The sequence below is a fragment of the Sander lucioperca genome, chromosome 12 (assembly GCF_008315115.2).
Source record: "Sander lucioperca isolate FBNREF2018 chromosome 12, SLUC_FBN_1.2, whole genome shotgun sequence".
Taxonomy (NCBI): domain Eukaryota; kingdom Metazoa; phylum Chordata; class Actinopteri; order Perciformes; family Percidae; genus Sander; species Sander lucioperca.
Genome location: NC_050184.1, coordinates 26,823,460 through 26,842,337, shown reverse-complemented (window position 1 = coordinate 26,842,337; position 18,878 = coordinate 26,823,460). Strand labels below are relative to the sequence as shown.

At 40.9% G+C, this 18,878-nt stretch overlaps 1 protein-coding gene across 4 annotated transcripts in view; it reads left to right on the top strand.

The window, feature by feature from the left end:
• The first annotated feature begins 7,265 nt into the window (after positions 1–7,265).
• The window catches only part of LOC116062161 (solute carrier family 12 member 5-like), a 45,305-nt gene continuing 33,692 nt past the window's right edge, over positions 7,266–18,878 (top strand). For 3 of the 4 annotated variants that reach the window (XM_031316755.2, XM_031316754.2, XM_036008319.1), the window contains exon 1: positions 7,266–7,682. In XM_031316755.2, the coding sequence (XP_031172615.1) occupies positions 7,628–7,682 (55 nt within the window). In that variant the 5' untranslated portion in view covers positions 7,266–7,627. The remainder of the gene's footprint in view (positions 7,683–18,878) is intronic. The other variant, XM_036008318.1, reaches the window with a different exon arrangement.

Sequence of the window (18,878 nt, the reverse complement as noted above, 5' to 3'; positions counted from 1 at the left end):
CAACAAGTAGAAGTTTTTCCATTAAACGCCGGCATAAAAGGTTAGCAAGGTGTGTCATCGTTTCAGATAGAGCTAGCAATACCTGCATGTTATTCAACTAACCTGACCCCTGAGTTTTAGGATACATAGAGTGAACTCTATGCTGCCAGTCACTGATCCATCAGACATGCTACAGTACGTCATAATGCTGAGAGGATTGCACTGCTAAAAAAGGATTACACCATTTGACATTTTTCCTGACCAAAACTGCTCAGCTACTTTGATTAGAGACCCAAAAAAAGAAGAAATCCATTTATGGAATTTATCGAAACAGCAGATCAATTTAGAATAATTCTGGGGTGCTGATTATGTTCTTGTGGGATAGATAGATAGATAGATAGATAGATAGATAGATAGATAGATAGATAGATAGATAGATAGATAGATAGATAGATAGATAAATTGATTTGTTTTTATTTATTTAGGCATTTCAAATCTCCATATATTGTGCCCTTCATTAAGGGCTACTTTGCCATGTTTGTTTCTATTTAATCATTTTACCTGTAAAAGACATGTTTTTTTTAAATTGGACTAAGATGAAATAGACAAAAGAACCATAAAACCATACATTTCACCTTCCATGAAACCCTAGATACATTTTCCCCCAGATATGTTTCTATATAACACACAATAAATCATCATTATTGAATTAAAAAATCTAGTTTAGTTTTCAGCACCAAAACTCATACTTACCATATTAAGTGCTGAGAACAAGATCACATTACACAGATCCCTGAAGAGCAATTGAATCTATAACCACTGGCTCAAAATATAACCAAAACCATCTGGCGTTTTACAACATGTATACAGTATGTACGTATATTGATCTGTTGCCTACTATCTTTCTTTTTTCAGATGTTCCTTGCCATCCAACTCCTCAGTTGATATCACTTGAATTTTTCGGATCATTCATAATACTTTAGCTGTGTTACTGAAGAGGAATGTATAGATATGGCGTGTAATGTATAGTGTATGTATCTATGAATCAAAGATAAAACGGCCATGAACTGCCAGAGGTCAGAACAGTTCAAACATCTAAATAAAACATCTCTTCCTCTGTGTCACAAGTAAACATTTCACCATCTTGTGTATCCATAACATATTGCAAGATAACACTATTACACTATATTGCTTCATTATATGCCCTTAAAGGGTAACTACCGTTCTTTTCAACCTGAAAAAAAAAAGAAATTGTTGTTTCTATCAGTCACTTACACACAAAAACATAGGAAAATAGGGTCCAGGTTGAAAAAAACTCTTTACCCTTTAATTATTATGTTGTGATATACATAATATATTTGCCTGAGGTAGAGACTTTTACTCGTGCTCGCTTTCTACAAACATATTCATCTAATGACTTTCTGTATTACATTGGAAGACACAAAACGCAATGTTTTCTTCCAGCACCTTTTTTTACAGCCTACTTGATACTTATATGTGCAATCCATACTGTTCAATACAGTGACAAAGATCAAACTGAGGTCATTCAGGGGACAAAACCATAAAAACATAAAGGCTAAAGCTAAAGACATTTGATATCAGAGGATTGCTGGCCCATGTGGTATCACATCTATTCAGTGGAATAGATGGTACAAATATACTATACTAAACTGCAGCTGGAAGATTAAGTGGCAGGATATGTCTCACCGAGTTTGTCTGTGTGGCAGTTTTGAACTATTGCAAAAAATTTGCCCAATGTTTGTCTTTCTCACATGCAAACACATTGACCCATTATCTCTTATTCTCTTGCATTATTCATCAACTGTGGTTATTTTTTTATTTAAAGCAATTCTGGTTAGACAAAAAGCTGTCTTCATTTATTAACATTCAATTTTATTTAGGACTTTTACAGACAGGGGATGTGTGATGTGTGGCATTCCCAGAGAGAGGGAGCATGTTCAGGGGTTGTGCTCAATTTGGTAGTACAATTAGTATGTCATAAAAGTGTCAACATGTTATTGTTGGTAATTTGTACAGTACACTACTTTCTTAGCAGAGAGACACAGTTAGATACAGTTATCTGGTGAGCATAGCAGAGCATTTAACAGCTAAAAGCCAGATATTTTTCTCAGTAGTTAGTGGAGACCAAATTCAGAGCCACACAACTCCAAATAAATGTTGCTCTGTCTTTTCGATGTGTAAAAACAGGCAACTGTCCGCTAACAAGTTCACTATATCAACTTTAAAGGCAGTTACACACCAACCAGCCGACCCTCGGCAGAAAAGGCAGTTGGACTGATCAGTCTCCCAGAGTTGGTCAAAAACACAGCAAATTGAGGAGACGTAATACGTCTTCATAACAGCAGGTGGCGCTAATCTGTATTGTCACCCAAAAAATGAAAACCGGCAGCTGATTGGACAAACGTGTCACGTGGGTTTGTTTTCTCCGGAAATTCAAAGACAGACTGTCATGGCAGCTTGTTCAGAATACGGTCTCATATTGTACTAAAATAGTTCACTGAAACGTGTTTCTGAAAACATTTTAAGCGAGAATCTGTCTTCATTTCAGATCGACAAAGGTCAATTTAAAAGATTTTCGTCCGATTTTGAGAGGTTTATTCATGCTCATCCCGCTTGCCATTTCCGGGTGAGTCCCGACTGCCCTGTCTCCGAATGAGCATGTCAGGTCGGCCAAAATGAAGGCCAACAGCCCCTCAGACGGACGACAGCATGGAACACACCGAACAGACTCGAGTCACCAACCTCGCCAGACTGTCCAACAGCCGATTATCGGCCCGGTGTGTAGCTGCCTTAATGGTTATATGTCAGTGCTGTGCTCACAGCTTGTTTTATCTGCCCCCAAGTGGCTAAAATCAGTTATTGCACATGGCAGCTCCATCAATATATTGTATATCATCCATCTTCTAATTTTATACTTAGTCAGAGCTGCTTGTATACATTAATTTCTCCTTCTAACTTCCAACCAAATACCTTACTTTAATTAGATTAGCACACATTTTGGATATGACATTGTATTGATTCCATATGTGAACTCTGTCTTTATTCTTCCACATGAAAGTAGAAACAGAAGCTCAGAGGAGTGGATGAACTCTATACATCGCCTGGAAATTTATGAAGTATCCTCTTTTCATCCAGACACCTTCAGATAGAAACAACACCACGAAAGTATATAGTACATCATAATTTATCCCTGATAGTGAGGTATAAAATGATAACAGTCACATTATACTGTAATATCACCATCCTTCTGTCCACCTAAGTGAGAAAATCACTCTCAACTAGAAACTAGAAAAAAAACATACAACTGATATAGTGTGTGCAGCAGAAATGTAGAAAATTACAAAGTGACACTTTGATGCTACAGCTTTTCTAATAAAGTTAGAAAAAATTGATTTCTTAATTGTTTGTGTAGCATTTGTTGTTAACACCTCATCCACTATTATTATAGCAATGCAGGTAATCTGGGAAATACGCTCATTAAACGACAACATTTCAGGAAGTTACTGCTCCTGGCCAAAGATATTATCCGGCATATAACCTCCCATAAAACCCTCAAGTTGTAGTTTTAATCAATCAAGATATAACATGCTATTTAATGAGCTTTAGAGGTGCTGCTAGGTGGATTTTCTTCACCTCTGAACAGAGCCAGGCTAGCTGTTTCCCCCTGCTTCCAGTATTTATGCTAAGCTAAGCTAACCATCTTGTGGCTGTAGCTTCATATTTAACAACATGTTAAATATAATATAATTAGTGCTGTCAGTTAAACGCGTTATTAACAGCGTTAACGCAAACCCATTTTAACGGCATCAATTTTTTATCGCGAGATTAACTTTCTTTTTGGCATAGCAAACTTTGTAGTTTTTTTCACATGCTGTTGCAACAACTAGTAACATTAGAAAAACTACAACACCACACCGGATCTAGCTAGACCGGAAACAAAACAACAGGCACGCCGCACACACACTTGTTTGGGCTTGCAACCCGGCCAAAGAGTAGTAGGCTAACGCTACGTTTTGAGTGGATGGCAAGCGCGAGACGCCGAAATGGATGTCAATAAGATTCTGAATGGAAAGCTTACTTTTAAAAAGTTGCCAAATGGTTCCATTGACAAGACCAAAGTGATCTGTGTGTTTTGTCGTTGTGAACTGAGCTATCATTGCAGCACGTCCAGTCTGAAATACCACATGATGGCCAACCACACAGCTGATGCGAATTCTCCGCCCCCTCATCAAAGCCAGGCGACGAAAGCACAAAGCAAGCTGATCCACTTTTCCATGTTGATAAGAGCATTAAAATGAGAAAAAAAATAATTGGACAAAAAGAAATCTAGGGACATTTAGAATAGATAAAAATGTGCGATTAATTGCGATTAATTGAGTTAACTATGACATTAATGCAATTAATCACGATTAAATATTTTAATCGTTTAACAGCACTAAATATAATAACTTGTCCAAGAAATCTTTATTTGTTAACATTTTGAAATGGGATGAATTCAAAATGATGACATACTGTATAACTTACAAGAACAACGAAACCAGTTGACATTTTTAACCAATGCCACTTTGAAATTCAGCTTGGCCTTAAATGTTGACCAAGGCTTAATCCTCCTCTGACAGTAATTTTAGGGCCAGGGGAAGGGAGGATGGTTGGCACGTGGTGGGGTCAGGACAAGCATATACTTTATATATTTCTCTCCCTGTTGTTCATGAAAATGTTTGAGGTGACAGAAATATGCATATTTTAGAGGGGAGAACCAGAGATCATTTCTGTTTGTGTACTGTATGTATTTGCAGACTCCAGCTTGAGGTCAAACTTAGAACAGTTCTATCCCTCATCCTTTCTCCCTACTTCCCACAGAGTCCCATATCAGTCATAAATCTTAAACCCAGGACAGCGTTGACAATAATGACAAATCTGCCCCTGTAGGTAGTAAAGGAATGTTTGCATGTTGCACTCAGTCAACCTTAATACCACTGATCATGGCCACTAATAACCCCCCAACACACACAAAAAGCAGGGAGGGAGAAAGGCAGGGAGGGAGGGAGGCAGGGAGGCAGGGAGGGAGGGAGGGAGGGAGGCAGGGAGGCAGGGAGGAGGGTGCCCATGGGTTAAGAGCTAAAGCCGCTTGGCCCAGATGAATATGGCTCTCAGGCTCACTGCCAATCAAAGCCCAGCCAACAGCCCACTCTCACTGACAGGGCAGAGATACGGTAAGTTAGGCCACACGCATACTTGATATATGTGCAGCCTACAGTTTACAGACATATGGTGCATATGTCTGTAAAATAACAGAGCATAACAGGGATAGAGACAAAGAGTGAGGGCTCTACTTGGAATTGCATTTACATAAAGCTGTTATAATCAATATTTTTATATAAACAATGGATGAAATTACTAAGTGTATGTAAAAAGGGGTTGCTAGGGGTGACAAACCCACCTGACTCTGGAGTGGTCCCCAACTGGCGATAAATCTTATTTTTCTCATTGTTATGGTTTTACAGCCCGCAAATGATCATCTTGGATTTTTTCTGCCGTCCTTCTAAATATCTTTTTGAAACACAGTCTTCTTTCAGTTGCCGATCAGGCAGAACTTACCAACTTGTTAATTCAGTAAATGTCTTATAATTATGCCATATTTACCAGATATTTGCAAAGAAGTGATCATTAGTCACTGGTAAGTTAATCACATAAACAAAACCAATGGAAAAGCTACTACAAGGTGTAAACAATGGAAGCTAACCACTGTTTGGTGTTGTTAGCAGCCTGGATGTGCAGTTCATCGCAGGGCACATCATTCCTTTCTCCTCCATCTTCCTGTCACTCAGCTATTGATGTCTTTCTCTCATGTCTTGCAGTAATAACAGTGCAGCTAGCAAATTCATGATGTTTAAAATATCAGAGAGGCCAGAAAGGCAGTCAGTCAGTGAGGATATAGTCTCTCTGAACATCTGCCAAAACTCAGAGATCATCTAACCAGAGATGGGCACACAGTTCACTGGGATTTATTATCAAGCATACAAATACTAATGGTTTGAAAACAAGCTTTCCTTTCAGCCATTAAATGCCAGTTGTGTTTTTGGCCATGCTATCGTTTCATCACAAGGCAGGTGGTGATTAGGGATGCTCTCTAAACTTCAGTATGATACATGCATCACACAAGAATGTATAATCCACAAGCCTGCAGCTTTTTAGTCTTTAACAGCCACCTGTACGTCCATCTTTTCCGTGGTTGCCTCATCTTAGCCTCTCCTCACTTTCCTCCTCTAAACTTCTTCCTATTTGTCTCCTTTGTCCCATCAACCAGTTCTGCCACATTCGTCACAGTATATCATTTCTATTCATTAAGCCACCCCCTAGGCTACATGATGCTGCATGATTGCTTCCTTAATAACTGAAATTTCTATGGATCTTAGGGTTCTTTAGGTGACCCCCATGCACACATACATCTAAGCATGTACTTATATCACACTTATATACCCTCATTCTCATTCACATTCTTATGTTATGCATGCATACATGCATGTGTATGTATATACTTGTATAAGGCAGCAACATTTTACAGTTAATTTCAAAAGAGACAGGAAGCCAATGTAAATATGCTAAAATGGATGTTATTGTTCTGCTCTCTTTTACTTGTTTTGCAAAAAATTCTGGTAGTTGCAATTTGTATGAGATAAAGTCTGTTGACCCATTTAATTGTTCATTCATTCATTTATTCATTGCAATAGTTCAGGAAAGAGAACAGCATGGCATGAATCAATTTATTTGCTTTGCACTCAAAATTGTGTCTTAGCATCAGCACCAAAAGTAAAAAAATTTGAAAATAGTTTCTCGCACACACTTATCCAAGAGACCAAAGTTATGCAATCACCAAGGCAGTTCAACCAGTCTGTGTGGTAAAAGTGAGAGGCTTGCATTTTAAGCTAAAATAGTTATACAAGTGCTGCCTGCAGTCCTTCCACAGATAATGGGCCATGATCACGTAGGAAAATATAAAAGAGAGAATCAGAGTGAGGGAAAAAAAATACCAAAAGAGGGATGAATACACATCCAACAAAATGGAATCTCATCTTCCATCAGAAAAGAACATCAAAGGAAATGTTTAATCTCAGGAGGCAGTACTTTGTCATCTGACGTGCATCCCCTCTCAATCCCTCTCCATCCATCCCTCTCTCATAATGAGATGGATGATGATGAACGTGCATGAGGGAGGGAGGGAGGGAGGGAAGAAGGGAGGGATAATACCTCCTGAATACATGATGAATGTAGTCATTGGGCTTAAACTGACTGGGGGGCGAGTGTCGCACAGAGACCGTGAGTGTGCATGTGAGTGACATTGAGCACCATCATCCTCTCCCCTGCAGCCTCTCGCAGTCTCTCTATCCTCCTCCTGAAGAGAGACACATGGCATCACGCAACAAACAAGACAAGTTAATGAGAGGATGAAATATTGCTTTTTCTTTTTTTTTAACTGAGCTACCAGAGGCAAGAGAAAAGAGGCAATTGAGACACGTAAGTAAAGCAGCATCTTGTGGTTGGCTTCAGCCCACCCAGCATCCAGCTTTTTTCTAGGCAACAAGACCAGGAGCTGTGCTCTGTGTGCACAGCCTGAGGAGGATAGAGGATGCTGAACAATATGACGGACTGCGAGGAGGGAGAGGTGGGACCCAACAGCCAGGGTGAGTGACGAAACCTGGCCACAGACTGATGAGACAGGAGTGCGTGACAGTGTGTGTGTGGACGTGGGTGCATCAATTTGCGTGTGTGAGTGTCGTGGGGGCTACTGAATATGCAAGCGCACGTGTGTGAGTTAGGGAAAGTTAGGGAAACGAAATTATGTCATTTCAGGGAAATAAGTGTTGGTCCTTGCATCTGGCTTTTTGTGTGTGAAGAGCTAAAAAGGACAGTGATGGAGAGAGGGAATTTGCAAACTCTGTCATCTCTGGTTGTATGTATGAGGTTGATAGGACACAAATATTACTGTAATGTTTCACCTATTGAGAGAATGGAAACAACAAGTGGATGTGTTTCAGTCAAACATCCATCCGCTCCATAGCACCTTCACTTGGCTCCCACGCCATGCACCTACTGGGGTTGCATATATCAGACTTTTTCCTTTTTTTACTGGTTTTTCAAAATCAGCTGTTTATGGTCAGGTGGATGGATGAATTTGACATCTTGGTGCAGTATATGTGTTTTCATGTGGTTCATCCTGTGACTCTAGATTCATACGGCCATGTCAAACACACACACGACAAAAAGGTTTCCAGCAGACTGAGTGCAGCCCCTCCAGAGCATCTGGGGAAACCAACCTTTTACTCTCAATCTCATTCATGTCTCTCTCCATCAAGAACATCTCACCGGGGGCAATAGCTGCCTTTCATAACGGTGTGTGTGTGTGTGTGTGTGTGTGTGCGTGCGTGCGTGCGTGCGTGCGTGCATTCATGCACGTGTGTGTGTGTGTGTGTGTGTGTGTGTGTGTGTGTGTGTGTGTGTGTGTGTGTGTACAGTCTGAGTGTGCCCAGACATGAATACAGATAAGTCTTGGCTGGCACCTTTCCATACTGTATATATTGCAATATGTTTAGGATGCAGAACATTTTTCACCTAAATCTGTTTACCTACACTTTGCTTTCATTAGTTAGAGCTGCAACGATTAATTGATTAGTCAGTCGACTGGAAATTAATTTGCTACTATTTGATAATCCATTAATCAGTAATTTTTCAAGAAAAAATATTATCTGGTTTCAGCTTGTCAGACATGAAGATATGCTCTTTTTATTTTAAATATCTTTAACAACAAAAACAAAAAAAAGCCAATTGGAGACATCACCGTGGGTGCTTTTTGGCAAATTATTTGATGATGAATTATCAATATACCCATGTTATTACAAGTTTTTTCAGTGTGTGTTTGTGTCTGTGTACACACACTTAAGAGATTCTGAAATCAATTCTGAAGACCATTTTCTTTCTTCCCAAATACAGTTAGCTTGTGTTGATGATTTCCTTTAAATTGTGACACCTCACCTCACACATACAGACATATTGCTCCTAATATTGTCTCAGTTTCTGTACTTGTAGTACGAAATAACACTTCCGTGCTGCTTACACCATTTCACAGTCCTTGTGTGTATCTTGATAAAGAAGTTGCAAAGAATAACTTGCTCCATTGCTAGTTCTTGTTTGTGACTGTGAGTGAGACATTTTAACATCATATAGTGAGATCCCTTGAGTTTGTTGAGATCTTGACTGGTTTTGGCTTGTTGGCTTGATTTTTTTTTTTTTTTTTTCGCACATTACATAATGGGATCCGTTTGATAATCCACACATGTGCACCAAAAAAATGTTTTCTCCCACTGGAGGATTTTATTCTGTTTATATTTTATCGACTGGCTGACTTGGCATTCCCTCCCAAAGCCTTTTGTTTAAAACTACATGTAATAAAGCAGAACATTGGATTACAAGAACAATTACATTATATTGAGTGGAAAATCTGTCTTCAATGAGCCCCTTAGCTAGTATAAGTATACTGAAACTAGTAGGCAATACACACACACTAGTGTTTGGTTTTAGGCGAAATATAACAATAAAACAAAAAACATGGCAGCCCCAGAAAACATTTAATTATCTTGCATGGTCTATCATCTACCTGGTGATAATTTCTCAGTAGATTTTACACATTAGAAGTAGAGGTTTGAGGCTGTTCACCTTTAGCCTCTTGTAAGAGGGTGAAGTGTTTTTTGTTTTTCTAAAGCCTGCACACTCCCTAAAAGATAATGTTGCATAGGCCCTTTTCACAGCAGTCATAAAGCACAGGTGTGCGAGGTAATTGGATAATTGATCAAATGTAATGAAACAAAAACACAAGTAGATTGGCGTCAAGAGTGTGTATCCATGTGACCCTGACTCAGTTGAACTCTGCAGAACATATTTGAGACAAAAAAAGAGCACATTAATCAAGACATTGCAAGATTGTCCGTGTAAATGTCCCTGGGGTACCTCTAGTGGCAGTTCTAGACCATTTCTAACGAGGGGGCCAGGTTGGGGCCACATGTTATTTTTTTGTGTACCAAATTTATTAATCACAACTGTTACATACCAATCTCCAAAAGACTAACAATACACATAACAATAATTGCAAGAACAATCATTCATTGTTAATGTACATTTTATTTATCACTGCCCATGAATACTTATAATTTACCCTCTCCCTTTGAGATGTCAGAAAAAAATAAACAATCACCCTAGCGGCTCTGTGAGGCTGTAATAGACATAGAACTAAATGCTAACGTCATCATGCTATCATACTGATGTTTAGCAGGTATTAGCATGTTTACTATCCTAGTTTGGCTTGTTAGCATGCTAACATCTGCTGATAATAAGCACTAAACAGAAAGTACAACTATGACAATTTACATGTACGGTTGCGTAAGGCAGATACTGTATGTGCCAGGAATTTCAACTCCTTGTGTGCATTAGACTGCACAACAAATGTTATGGGTTGGTGTGTTTTATCTTATTTTGGTAGTCTGTTCTCTGTCTTGTCTTGTCTAGTTTTACTCTCTGTTTTCCCGCCCTTGTGATTGCCCTAATGTGTTTCACCTGTTTCCCAGCCTTGTGTCACCTGTCTTGTGTTTCCTCGTTACCCTGTGTATTTAGTCTTTGTCTTTCCTCTGTCTGGTGTCAGATCATTGTTTGAGTTTGTGTTCGTTCTAGTCAGTTTGTGTGTTTGCTTCGCCTCTGGACTTTGTCAATGTTTCAGTTTCCCAACCGGGTTCTCTCCTGTCTTCTCGTCCGTGAGTTTTTGGTCAGTAGTTCTGTTTCTGTTTTTTCCTTCATTTTATTTATTCTGTTCTTTTGTTGCTTCACTTTGTACATTAGTTTTTTTTGCCTGCTGGATTTTTGGACTCCTTTAGTTGTACAGACTCTGTTTAAATAAATCCTCAAGCTCTACCTGCTGCCTGCCTGCCTACCTGCCTTTTCTCTGCATTTTGGGTCCACTATTCTATGTGAACACAACAGAGGGACAATGACCTTTTGCTTGAGCTACACCATAACACCACAGGGGTGAATACTGAGGTGGCATTCATGGTACACTGGAGTGTGATCACGCTAAGAACAGAGCACACAGATCAAGAGTGTACTAATGACTGGAAATACCATCTCATTATATCGCTGACTGTTTTAAGAGAATGGACAAGATGATGGATTTATGAGATCCCTGGAGGCTGCATGCTGTCCACTGGCAATAAAAATGGATGTTATCTAATCAATATGCTCAACAGGAGTGATTGTGACATGAAAAGAGGAATTTGTCACAGATGGTTTAATCCTGGTGAAGGTTTGCTCTTAAAACATTTCATTTTGTTTGTTAAAAAAAAATGTACTATTGACTTTTCTACTAAATTACTTTCCTTTTTCAGTTCCACATTTAAACTTGGTGTTATTAAATTTCATTTTTATACGTTTTAAACGTTGTGGACTATCCATTTAGAAAAGAGAATTTTCAACATACAGTCAAGGCTTTAAAAACTGATGAGTAGCAGTATAGTATGTGTGGGAGCTTCCTCATGTTTAATCATTTAAATTTAAAAACTGGCAGAATAAAAGATGTCCCTTTGCTAAAAACAGCAGTCAACTTTTTTTCTTCTTTTGAAGTAGGCATGTCCGGCAATCGAATAGCATATCAACAATTGAAAGATAGTCAACACTTGTTTTTTTCCTACGCTGATATTAAAGCATTTTTAACTAATTTAATATCAGAAGATGTCAATCTCTAGAATGTGTACCCTTCTGTGCATTTAGAGATGTTTCTGGTAGAGTGGCATGTCTGCCCGCTGAGCCATCTTACCAGTTTATCAGGTACATCTCTACAGTGTAATGCAATTTAATACAAATATGTCCTACCTTTTGTGAAGCTTATATTCAGTTTTCATTGAGAAGCTTATATTCAGTTTTTGTTGACTGTCAACATTCTGGTCTTTTCTGAGGTTAGGTTAGTGGTGCTGTTGTGTTGGACTGCAAATTGGTGGGAGTTGAATTGTCATCTTTTACTGCAGTGAAAACAATATAAATAAACCCTGTTACAAGTTCAAAATGTCACTTAAACATATTTAAGTATTAGTATCAGTGTCAAAAGTAAAAATACTTGTAATGGCACCATTTATCATATGTTTATTATTGTAATATTAGTGCTGTCAAAGTGGAGCTAATGTTAACTACTTTTATATACTGTTAGTTGAATCCATGACAATTAAAATCTGAAAAGTAACTAGTAACTTTAGCTGTCAAATAAATGAAGTGAAGAAAAAAGTGCAATACAACCTCCTGAAATCTAGTGGAGTGAAACATATAGTTGCATGATGGAAATACTCAAGGAAAGTATAAGTAATTGGATGCAGATAAAATAGAAGGAACACATTTTAATACAATTCAATTCACCCTAGTTGTCAAAGTGTCCTTGAGCAAGGCATCTAATCAACCATCCTAATCAGGACAGAGTGATACTGTTTGTACAGTAATAAAAACTGATCAAACCAACAGTTAAGTATCTGAAACAGTAGTTATTCACCTCATGTTTACAGTACTGTTATGTCACAATAGAACTGTAGCCACCAGAATATTGCTTGTATCATCTGGAGGAGCTGATGCAGCTGATCATCATATCAATGTCAAATTTGTGTATGTAATGACACCATGTGTGAGTCATACAGGGTCAGAGCTTAGGATTTTATTTCTAGAGCTGATAGATCAAAATAAATACACATGCAAACAGAAAACAGATGACATGCAATATTAAAAGTGTATATTAAAGCAGCCAAATCAACAACTTCTTTGTGGCTTTGGACATGCAGAAAAATCTTTAAAACATAGGGGTGGGTGGTATAAACGCTATAGAAGGTACACCAGTATGAATTTGCTCTATATGACTTTTGACTATACCATGCTACTGGTAAAGCCCTTATTTTGCTTGATTCCCCCCCCCAAAAAAGAGGCGTGGGAGGTTGAGTCAGGAGCCAGTACCGCACCAGAGCGCAGTTGCATTACACACGAACGTTCGCTGTTTACCTTCATTAAATCGCCTGAAACACCAGGCTGCTACAGTATAGTCATACAGACCTCTACACACATCCGACTAATCGGTTATAATTCGACTCAGCCAGACATTTCTCTGTTTTCATCTGAGATGGACGGGATAACAGTGTTTCAGTGTTTACATTGTATAAATTAATATGAGCTCTGGGGGGCAGATGGTCTGGAATTGCCCTCTGGCTGTTTAGACTGGAAGAGATTAAACCTTGGTTGAAGGGGCATGCACACATACAGTATAACACACTCACAATACTCAACAAGAAAGGAATATGCTTTTGGCTGTGCTTATGGCAAACTGCTTCAAACGTCCAGGAGATACAGAAATGTGCCAGTCAATGTTAAGTAGTGTAGTTTGTTAATTTCAGTTTAGCAAATAACACAAAAACAACAATAATCAACAACTTCAACTTCATGATAGCACCTGAGGAAAAGTCAGGGTGTCACCATAGCCAGCAGGATTAACTTTATCTATCCATCCATCTTCGCTTATCCGGGGTCGGGTCGCGGGGGTAGCAGCTCCAGCAGGGGACCCCAAACTTCCCTTTCCCGAGCCACATTAACCAGCTCCTACTGGGGGATCCCGAGTGGTTCCCAGGCCAGGTTGGAGATATAATCCCTCCACCTAGTCCTGGGTCTTCCCCGAAGCCTCCTCCCAGCTGGACGTGCCTGGAACACCTCCCTAGGGAGGCGCCCAGGGGGCATCCTTACCAGATGCCCGAACCACCTCAACTGGCTCCTTTCGACGCAAAGGAGTAGTGGCTCTACTCCGAGCTCCTCACGGATGACTGAGCTTCTCACCCTATCTCTAAGGGAGACACCAGCCACCCTTCTGAGGAAACCCATTTCGGCCACTTGTACCCTGGATCTCGTTCTTTCGGTCATGACTCAGCCTTCATGACCATAGGTGAGGGTAGGAACGAAAATTGACCGGTAGATCGAGAGCTTTGCCTTCTGGCTCAGCTCTCTTTTCGTCACAATGGTGCGCTAAATTGAATGTAATACCGCACCCACTGCACCGATTCTCCAACCAATCTCCTGTTCCATTGTCCCCCCACTCGCGAACAAGACCCCAAGGTACTTGAACTCCTTCACTTGGGGTAAAGACTCATTCCCTACCTGGAGTAGGCACTCCATCGGTTTCCTGCTGAGAACCATGGCCTTAGGAGATTTAGAGGTGCTGATCCTCATCCCAGCCGCTTCACACTCGGCTGCGAACCGATCCAGTGAGTGCTGAAGGTCGCTAGCCGATGATGCCATCAGGACCACATCATCTGCAAAAAGCAGCGATGAGATCCCCAGCCCACCAAACTGCAACCCCTCCCCACCCCGACTATGCCTCGATATCCTGTCCATAAATATTACAAACAGGATTGGTGACAAAGCGCAGCCCTGGCGGAGGCCAACCCTCACCTGAAACGAGTCCGACTTACTGCCGAGAACCTGGACACAGCTCTCACTTTGGTCGTACAGAGATTGGATGGCCCTGAGAAGGGACCCCCTCACCCCATACTCCCGCAGCACCTCCCACAGTATCTCCCGGGAGACCCGGTCATACGCCTTTTCCAGATCCACAAAGCACATGTAGACCGGTTGGGCATACTCCCAGGCTCCCTCCAGGATCCTTGCGAGAGTAAAGAGCTGGTCCGTTGTTCCACGACCAGGACGGAATCTGCATTGTTCCTCTTCAACCCGAGGTTCGACTATCGGCCAAACCCTCCTTTCCAGCACCTTGGAGTAGACTTTACCAGGGAGGCTGAGAAGTGTGATACCCCTGTAATTGGCACACACCCTCTGGTCCCCCTTTTTGAAAAGGGGAACCACCACCCCTGTCTCCCATTCCTTAGGTACTGTCCCAAACTTCCACGCAATGTTGAGGAGGCGTGTCAACCCAGCCCCTCCACACCCACAGCTTTCAGCATTTCTGGACGGATCTCATCAATCCCTGGGGCTTTGCCACTGTGGAGTTGTTACAACTACCTCAGTGACTTCCATGAGGGAAATTAACGACAATCGCCCATCATCCTCCAGCTCTGCCTCTACCATAGAGGGCGTATTAGTTGGATTTAGGAGTTCCTCAAAGTGCTCCTTCCACCACCCTATTACCTCCTCAGTTGAGGTCAACAGCATCCCATCCTTACTGTACACAGCTTGGACGGTCCCCCCCCTCCTGAGGTGGCGAACGGTTTTCCAGAAGCACCTTGGTGCCGACCAAAAGTCCTTCTCCATGTCTTCTCCGAACTTCTCCCACACCCGCTGCTTTGCCTCTTTCATGGCAGAGGCTGCAGCTCTTCGGGCCCTTCTGTACCCTGCAACTGCCTCTGGAGTCCTGCGGGATAACGTATCCCGGAAAGACTCCTTCTTCAGTCGGACGGCTTCCCTGACCACCGGTGTCCACCACGGTGTTTGTGGGTTACTGCCCCTTGAGGCACCTAAGACCCTAAAACCACAGCTCCTCGCTTCAGCAATGGAAACTTTGAACATCGTCCACTCAGATTCAATGCCCCCAGCCTCCACAGGGATGCGCGAAAGCTCCGCCGGAGGTGTGAGTTGAAAGTCTGTCGGACAGGGGCCTCTTCCAGACGTTCCCAATTTACCCGCACTACCCGTTTGGGCTTACCAGGTCTGTCCAGAGTCTTCCCCCACCCCCTGACCCAATTCACCACCAGATGGTGATCGGTTGACAGCTCTTCCCCTCTCTCACTCTAACTTTATCTAATTGTCCAGTAATACACAAGAATGAAATCAAAGAGTATAGGAAAGTCTCAACAAATGTACTTTTGTGTAGCAGAAATATGTTTATTTCTTTCTGCTCTCCTATAAACTTGTTGATCATTTTATGACCCCCTCAGATTTATCTTCTGACCCTTAGTGGGGGTCCCGACCCCCAGGCTGGGTATCACCTCGTAGCCTGCTGGAGGCTTTTATCAGTCAGCGCATGTTACTGAAACTAATCAGTTCCAACAGCATCGTTTTAACTAAATTGCTTTTTATTTAGCAGAGTTGCTCTCGCTCTCGCTCTCGCTCTCGCTCTCGCTCGCTCTCTCTCTCTCTCTCTCTCTCTCTCTCTCTCAGGTGAATGATTAATGGCTGACAGGGAACAAATCAATTCTACTTAAAGGAATACTCCAACATTTTGGGGTAATATGCTGATTTGCTGTCTGACACAAAATAAGATGAGATGTATCATAATAGTTTTTCATATTTAAAGAAATCTGTCTTTATAATGAGCAACAATAGGTTTAACAAAAAAAACAGAATTTGTGGGTAAGAAAGCAAACCATCATATTATGTATAGTGTTTCTTTAAAGGAAGAGTTCAACATCTTTTTTTTGTCTGTACAGAAAATATGATGCTGGCAGCCAGTTAGCTTAGCATAGAGAAGGGACTCAGGGAAATGTCTGTCCAAAGGCCAAAATACATACATACTGATGAAAAAACAGTAGTGTAAAAATGTCAAGCTATAGTTTTTTTACGGGGAGTTATGTGCATGTTTTACACTTTGGATTTTGTACATTAAGCAAGTAAAATAGAACATGTTAAATAGTGAGCTTTAGAGGTGTTGGTAGGCAAATTTAGTTACCTTTGGACCGGGCCTGTCTAGCGGTTTCCCCTGTTTCCAGTCTTTGTGCTAAGCTAAGCTAACTGGGGGGGAGGGGGGGGGGCATCAGTCTTCTCATCTCTCTGTAAGATTAATGTGAATAAGCATATTTGCCAAAATATCAAACTATTCGTTTATTAATCTGATATTGATGCTCCTCCTGCCCTCCATAACACAACCACAGACTGCTAAAATGGATTAAATCTGCTTGCCAGATGTCGTTAGCTCATCCACTGGTGTTTGAATCTGAATCAATTTGTCTGATTGCCCATACGTTAATGCAGAGTGTTTAACATTGTAATTTCACAAAGAGGTACCTGAGACATTATCCTCCTAATGCATTCATTGTCTTTGCCAGGGTCATAGCTAAAGGCTAAAGAAGTACAATGTTACCCTTTACTACAGTATAGTATAACATCATTAGTATTTACCACAGTCCCAAAGGCAGCAGCATCATTATTATGATTGTGCTGTAATAAGACAATTACGAGGACCGGGACGGGGAAACAGCAGTTACATAAAGCGTAAAGCTATAGTGCGTAGTTTCTGTCTCCCCCATGAGGAATTCTAAGTAATGACAACAAAACTGTCGGCGCGTCCACATGATACAGCCTTCCATGATCGCGTACGCGCCCCCACCCTTCCTCCACGCAGTTGCTAGTAGCCAAGGAGGACACGGAGGATCAAAAAAACATGATGGACTCTTCAGAAGAGGTTATCTTCACTCGAGCTTCTGCGCAGGAAAGTCACCGGACGATACAATCTTCTGAACACAGAGAGAGTTTTGTGGAGCTGATAGTCTTAATTAGCTTTGTAGCAACTCATTTGGCAATGGCTTGAATGTAACGGACGTTCATTGATATCAAAAAGTTACGCACTAAAGCTTTAAAATACGTGTTTTGTGTTTATGTGGGCATGAGCAGTCATGTCATTATGCATTTGGAATTATCTCATTGCAGAGGACTGCTGCATTGTTTAAAGCTGCTCTCTTAATGCCATATAAAGGATTTTAATATTGCTGCTTCTCTGTAATTTCACTGATGTGTCCTCAGCTGATTTCAAGCTATAATAACTTGGCTCAGGACAGGAAACACACCGGACATTTTTCAGCAGTGTCCAACAATACTGAGGTTTGACATAACAGATTTACCTTTTACCTCCAGCATGTACAGTTGTGTATTAACCAGGACTGTTATGGGTTTGGCATGTTGTTCTGTGTTTAGTTTTGTTGTGGTGGTCTGTTTTGTAATTTGCTCTGTTTCTGTTATGGGTTTGGCATTTTGTTCTGTGTTGTCTTATTTTGGTAATCTGTTTTTTCTGTTTTGTATTTTTGCCCTGTTTCATGTTTCTCACCTGTTTCCCAGCCCTTGTGTCACCTGCCTCTTGTTACCTCGTTACCCTGTTTATTTAGTCTTTGTCTTCCCCCTGTCCTATGTCAGATCATTTTGTGTTTGTGTCCTTGCCCTGGCAGTTAGGTTGTGTTTTGTGTTTGTGCCTGGTCAGTGTTTTCCTGTCAGTGTGTTTCGCTCTTGTACGTGCATTCTGAATCTTCCCAATGGTCTTTTGTACCTTAAGTTTTTTCGCTGTTAGTTTGTTCTAGTCTCTGTTTTTGTTATCACCCTTTTCCTCGTGTTTTTTCATCATTTTGGACATTAGTTTTTGCCTGCTTTTTTTGACTCCTTGTGTTTGTTTTGCCTGCCGGATTTTTGGACTCCTTTTGTTTTGTATTTACTCTTCGTTCTAATAAATCCTCAAGCTCAAACTTTTTCCTGCCTGATCGCTTGCATTTGGGTCCACCTATTCCCTGCATCACATAACAAGGGCGGGTTTTGAACAGTGAGCAACAGGAAGATAAGTAATGTCAGTGATTGTCAGTAATCCTCTGTCGAGTTGTCCCGGCTTCAGTTACTGAACACTCAACGAAGAGTGTCAGACACTGACTTTAATCCAGAAAGAGTGACAAGGTCAGAATGTGGAAGTTGGATTAAAAATGTTGTGCACATGCTCCAATTCAATGTGCTTAATGTATGTACGTTTTCCGTTTTCTTTTAAAATGAACCTACCTCATGTCTTCTTATTGGACGAGCCTTGGTACGTCAGATAAACCTTTTCAATGTAACATCACTGCCCTGTTGTCATGGCATGCTGTAACGTTAATGTGTTATCAAACAGAGGGACCTTTCTT